At 35.2% G+C, this 7110-nt stretch overlaps 1 protein-coding gene across 1 annotated transcript; it reads right to left on the minus strand.

Annotated features, from left to right (window-relative positions):
- Positions 1 to 3286: 3286 nt before the first annotated feature.
- LOC111914445 (uncharacterized) lies at positions 3287 to 6834 on the minus strand. The gene is made up of 9 exons (XM_052769697.1): positions 6711 to 6834; positions 6013 to 6073; positions 5653 to 5891; positions 5017 to 5409; positions 4707 to 4938; positions 4289 to 4590; positions 4053 to 4189; positions 3819 to 3968; positions 3287 to 3760 (listed from the first exon to the last, which is right to left on the minus strand). The coding sequence occupies exons 1-9, from the start codon at positions 6832 to 6834 to the stop codon at positions 3287 to 3289; spliced, it is 2112 nt and encodes a 703-aa protein (XP_052625657.1).
- Positions 6835 to 7110: the final 276 nt, after the last annotated feature.

Consider the following 7110-nt stretch of genomic DNA (forward strand, 5'->3'; position numbering starts at 1 on the left):
TAAGTACAAAACGTAGTGAGTTTTCCAAAAATACCACATAACATACAACCACGAAATATCATGGAACATAGATATAGTTTCCATGGGCTCACCCCATGGTCTAATATCCAAGTGTTATGGGCTCCCCCATGGTCTAATATCCAAGTGTCATGGGTATCCCCATGGTCTTTCATGCAAGTATCACAAAGACAAATAGCATTCCACATAACACGTAATGGGCTAGCATTGGTGCCTTCGACCTATGGATATAGTGAAAAGACTCACCTCACACTATTGAATCCCACGGATAAATCTCTAGCTGTTGGTTGTCCGATCCTCGAACTATCAATAATAAAACAGCACCCAATCATCAATTGAGTTTCAACCCATAACCATAAATACATTACTAGAGTAAATAACCAATTTAACCCTTACCTAGTTTGGACCAAGACTTAGGCCAAAACCTCATAATCCAAAAGGCCCAAATATGGCCCAATTTTCAAAATTGGGCCTAAACCCCTTACATGGGCCTTACCTTAAATCCCAACCATTCTTCCTAGTCCAAAACATTTATACTCAGATGGCCCATTAATAACTCAAATACCCAAGCCCAAAAAAAGCCTAAACTTGAGGCCTAAAATACAAAACCTCATCCGGCTGAGTACTCCCTGCGTACTCAGTCGGTATGCTAAGCGTGCGCCCAAGGATCCCAATACGCCCACGTACGAGGAGGTACGCCCCGCGTACTGACCCTGCCCACATCCAACCTAGTAATGTCTTAATCCCTTAAGCCAAGACGTCTAAAACCTCGGAATAGCTAAATATAAGTGACTTGATCCATAAAGTTGAAGGCTTTAAACCTTTGCATGGCTTAATGAAGCCCAACACAATAGATGAGCTTCAAAGGTCAAAATCACACCAAAATATCTTAAGAACTTCTTAATACCTTAATACCTTAGTCCAAACTTTCAGATCTGAATCAAATAGACTTCTTAAGTCATAAAGTTCCTGACTTTATGACTTAGCATGCCATAATGGGACCCAAATCAAAACCCTAAGTACCAAGCTTCACCAAAAGACTACCAAATCATGCATGTGGGGTTTATACTCATCAAGATCCAAAGTTTATGACTCTATAACCCCAATAAAGGCCAAAAATGAAGCTCAAAGGTTCTGGAGTAACTTCTACTCACAAGAACCACCCCAAAGGGACCAAAATCATAACAAAGTGCCACCTAGATAGATCTACAAGAAAGCGTTGTTAAGGTTGAGACTTTATACTTCCAGAAGTTAGATCTAGGTGAACAAAGCTTGGATCCAAAAGCTCCAAGTCAAGCAATGACTCTTCAAGAAGTTCCTTTTTCCTTCTCAAGCACCAAAACACACATAAATCATCTTGAAGCTCAAGAATCACTCAAATGTGGGCCAAGGGTCGATTTCTAGGGTTTAGAGGGATTAAGGCTAAAGATATTAGGGTTAGGTTACGAGATAAGGAGCTTAAATAGGGTCCAAGACCCTAAAATAGGTTTTGGGTCTAACTGGAGTACGCCCAGCGTACACATGGTACACCCAACATACTCCATAGAGCACTCGCGATCATCCTGATCAGTACGCCAAGCATACACCGAAGTACGCCCCGTGTACTGCCCGTTTCACTAGTACGCTACGTGTACACCTGTGTATGCCTCATGTACCCGGCGAAGCCTTAAAACCACCAAACTTTTGAAGGCCATAACTTCTTTGTTATAAGTCTGTTTCCAACGAACTTTATATCCACAGAAAGGTGACGAGAAGACCTATACTTCTATCAACTCATCTCTGCCTAAGAGCATTCCGAACAAAAAACTAAAATTCATAAAGGACCGAGATATCAAATTATGATTATATCCTTAGGCTTCGAAACACAAACGAACACCCGAATCACTTAGACTATAATACCCACATCCAAAACCTTATGATGACTGATGACTGGGCCATGGCCACAAACAATGAAACAATTCGAAATCGTGTGTTACATTACAATGTATTATCACCTCTCTCAATCTTGATTTTGGCATGATAGATTTAGGGCTGCTCAACTACTTTCCAAGAATTCTTGTAGATGGAAACATTGATGAGATATTTCTTTGCTAACTATATATTGCACTAATGAACTTGACAATATATTAAAATCTAGCCACTTCGAGACTACAACCAATATGGAATACTAACTTGGGTTCTCTAACCCTCCGATGGTACAACAAACATGTATCGCATTTATCACAATCTCGTGAATCTTACAATACAATATATCATATTCTCTGATACTTAACTTACATTTATCCTCCAACAAGTCTAATTATTTATGCATGATTTGTGTAAGGACTGTTTCCATGCTTTAAATCGCGTTCCTCGATATGTTTGGAGAACTCTTGATCACGATCTTCATATATATGTTTAGTTAAGACATATATATGGTTGGTGTCCGACAACACAACAATCCACATCTAAATATTTTGTTTTTCTAAAAAAACATGTCATTCTTGTCAACCAAACGTCAAGTTACTATTTCACGGTTTAGCTTTAAACCACATAGGTAATGCAATTGGCAAAATGTGCTGGATGCACAACTTGTGTCACGAACTTCGCAATCCTATCACCAAATCCGTCTCTGTAGATTGCGACAACCTTAATCCATTTACCTTTTTGTGAATATTATTCAACACCAATGTACTAAAGCAGATAGAGATACATATTCATTTTGTGTTTGGGAATTTTACCTTGGATCACGTCCGGTTTCTTCATGTCCCCTTGGGCACACAATACCCCAAAAATTAAACCAAGGGACTTCCGCGTATGAATTATCCTACAAAAAGTAGAGATAACCATCCTTCACATCAACTGTTGTTGTATTATTTTTGTTAATTTACCTTGTTATTGATATATATATATATATATATATATATATATATATATATATATATATATATATATATATCATAACATTTTTGAAGAATATCTTGGAAGTATTTAATTTGTACACATAGTATCCATGGAAGATGTTATTTCGATGTTTTATGTGTGAATTTTATGGTTTTTTTAACATTAAAAATGATAGTATTGTTTGTTTAAAAAAGTTTCGCTAATTGACTAGCTTAAATATATGTTTTAATAATAATAACTAGATTATAACCTGCGTTAAACGCGAGGGAACGTATTAAAAAAATTAGCAAAACATTTATATATATTGAATAATAATTATAAAAGAAAGTTTATGGCTATTGTTATTATTGAAAGGTGAAGAAGAAACACTCAAATAGATAAATAACTATAAACGTTGCAGGACCTCTTTGTAGACAATGTTTTTTGTTTTATTAGTTAAACGAACTTCCTCGTCGCATATGAGTACCTTCAAACCCTTTTTGCTTGTTACACGAGAAACAACTACATATAACTGACCATGGGTGAAGACAGGTCTACACAAATATAATCCAACATTTGATAATGACTGTCCTTGACTTTTGTTAATGGTCATAGCGAAACAAACTGCTATAGAGAATTGCCTATGTTGAAAACGGAATGGAATTTTTTTATCGGATGGGGTCAACTTCATGCGAGGTATATAAGTAGTCTCGTTGAAAAATCTACCATATATGATTCGTGCTTCAATTACGTGTCTTCCAAGCCTTACGATTTGTAATCTAGTACTATTGCATAGTCCTCTGGTTTGGTTGATATTACAAAACAACATGACCGGAACACCTTTTTTTAGTATAAGTTTATGGTTGGGAATTCCAGAGGCCTTAAAAAGCATTCAACACATCCGTAGAGTATACTGATTCCTCAAAAGAATCTTTTGCCTCGGCCTCACATAAGGAATCTGAACTCAAATATGTTTTCCCTTCATTTTTCATCAATTTTAACATGTAGTCGTTGATAGCATCAACTTCTTCATTAGTAGGGACCAAAATAGATTTATCTTGAAAATACAATGGATCATCAAGATGGTTCTGAAAAGATGAATAAATGCAGGATACAATTGAATGAATATGGTCATTCGTAGAGGGAACAATCACATCTTCTAGAAATTCAACTTGAAGTTCACCATCATTAGGACCACCGATAGTACCCTCACCAATTTTAAGAATCCAATCAGCAAATGATTTTTTCTCTTCGAAATCATTGTTTGGATAACCTAACTGAAGCCTCATGTTTACAGTCAATTGTAAAACTGTACATTCACGCCATAATCTTGATTAATGCAATGATGCCTGCACAATATCTTAATGATTTCCTCTTTTTATTAGTGGAAGAATTTGTTGAAAGTCACCTCCAAATACAATGGTCTTGCCTCCAAACGGCTTATCATTGTTCTTAGGAAGGATAATATCTCTAAGTATCCTATCAACTGCTTCGAAACAATGACGATGCATCATTGGGGCTTCGTCCCAAATTATAAGGCTTGCTTTGTTCAACAGGGCAACTACATCCTTACCTGGCGTAATAGAAAAAAATGAATTCTCGTTCACATTAATTGGTATATGAAATCCTGAATGCGCTGTCCTACCATCAGAAAGCAAGAGTGTTGCAGTTTCGCTTGAAGCAACATTAATAACTACTTCACCTTTAGATCTAATCGCAACAGACAATGTCTTCCAAACAAATGTTTTTCATGTTCCTCCATAACCATAGAGGAAAAAGACACCACCTTTTTGGTTGTTAATTGCATTCATAATTATATCATAAACATTTTTTGCTCGACATTTAATTTTGAATGTAGTTGTTGATGTTCAGATTCAAGACTAAACGAATCATAATTAAGTTCATCTTGAATTAACATATTGCAAAAATCTTGAATATATTTGTGATCAGGTAATGGCATATTGGGTATTTGCTTAAGACTCAGTCCATAGCTCAATAAAGATTTCTCAATGTACGACAACGGTAGGTGGTAAATTGCTTCCGGTTTTAGCTTTAAGCCTGAAAACATTAAAAAGTAATGAAATAATTTATTTATAATATCAATTAAAGTGGGAACATTTTTTTGTGTGAATGTACCTTTCACGCCTATTTCTTGTTCATGAACGTGAACGACATCATCAGAAAGGCAATTATATGTCTCTTTAAAAACATGATGAGGTCGGGATAGACTATCTGATGTAATCAACATAACTAATAGAGACCTGCAGAAAGAAGCGGTGGCCCAATGATGTGTTTCTTGTATAGAAGATATGTACTCTCTATCATCGTCTAATAGACCAAGAGCGTAGCAAGAATCTTTGTAAGACTCATAAATGGTCCCATTAACCGTTCTAATATCTTCATAGCAAGTAGGACCCTTTACTTTGTTGAGCAAAATGCGCAAGTAATAAACATCACCAGACTTGGGAGACACATGATTAATTCTGCCAAGTGACTTTGTCTTTGTTTTTCTTCTTGTCCATACTTTATCTGATTTATTTCAAGCATATTGAGTTGGGAATTCAACATAGGATAACTCCCTTTCCTTTTCGTCGTAGCTATTACATTCCATCCGGTCCAAAATTTGAGAATCAACAATAGTTGGTTTAGAAACAACATTAGTAACACGTTGGGATGGTTTAAACACAACAGGTTGTTTGTCTTGTAGGTGAAACGACAACCTTTCAAAAGGTGGTGTTCTATAATGAATGTCATACCTAAAAAGTCTCTAACATGCCTCACAAGCATAAATATAACGACAATTGTAATACTCAACAATTTCATCACGATCATTATTTTCTTTATGTTGTTTTTTGTTATTTTTGGCGTCGTAAAAAGACGCGGTGATCCTGTATGGACCTTTGTTAATATACTTAAAAAGGTACTTTATCAATCCAAGCTGATTACACCACTCAAGATTCATATGGACTTGGTATTGCTTCAAAAGTGTCTTATTATATGGAACAACATATCTGAAAAAAAAGAAACAAAATGTCATAAAGAAAATTAAGATCATTTAACATATATTTCCTATAAAAGATAACATTTATAAATAAATAAATGTTTATATAAATAAAAAATTATTTTTTATACCTATTGTCCAAAGAAACTCCGTTTTTCACGACATTGTTTCCGTTGTCGCGTCTTCGGTAAACTGGATAAGTCCATCATCATCAATATATGTGTCATTTGTAAAGTCTTTTGGAAATTCTTTAGAACATTTTCCATTTTTCATACATGGCATAAATGGAAAATTGTTGCCGTAAGGTCCATGTATCATGTTGTCAGAAACAATTTGATACAAATCTAGTTCAAGTTCCTTGTCTGACAATTTAGAACATATAACGCGATCTATGTCTTCGGGATTTGGAAGTTTAGACTTTTTTTCCAAAAAATAGGTATATGTGACAATGTGGAAAACCCTTTTTTTGAAACTTGATCGTATATATAACTGTATGATGTAAATATGTACCCTGGTTAACGCATGATATTATAAAATCAAAATAAAATAAAATGAATAATGAGATTTTAGATTTATACCTCCATCGACTTCACCCAAAAAAATTTCTTCCTTGAGTCTAGTGATTAGTGAATCAAGTTTTATTTTGAATATTCTTGTCAAAATATTGGGCCTGTCTTCGGGTTTAAGATTTTCATATTCAACGAATCTAATTACCTCTGGCCATTTAGGATTACATGTAACGGTTAAAAAAAGATTAGGATAACCGCGTCTAAGTAATTTTGTTGCATGTAACAGCTGACACCATTAAAAGAAGATGGAATAATAATACGGTTTCCCATCGCAAAAGCATCTTCAGTACCTTCTTGAGCAGCCTCGGCCAAGTCTCCATAAGGAGCGACATGTAATGTTGGTTGGTTAAACCGAATATAATTTAGCCGGTCATTTTCAACCATTGTATACGAATCAAGCAAAAACTGTTGGAAGAGTTTTCTGGAACGTAATATCAAAGATATTTCATTGGTTCTCTGTTGTATTCGATAAGCAAAAAACTCTCACATTGTCAAGTTATTCGTCCTTTGGAGTTTGGTTCTTCAATACCACGATGTAATATATCTAATCGAAATCCATCTTCGGCATAAGGGAACAATAAAGGATATTGAAGTGAAAGATATTGCGGATGCAACTCATTAATGCGTTGAAGTTGACAACTTTGAATTTCCGAAACAATA

This window comes from Lactuca sativa, chromosome 3 (assembly GCF_002870075.4).
Source record: "Lactuca sativa cultivar Salinas chromosome 3, Lsat_Salinas_v11, whole genome shotgun sequence".
Classification (NCBI taxonomy): domain Eukaryota; kingdom Viridiplantae; phylum Streptophyta; class Magnoliopsida; order Asterales; family Asteraceae; genus Lactuca; species Lactuca sativa.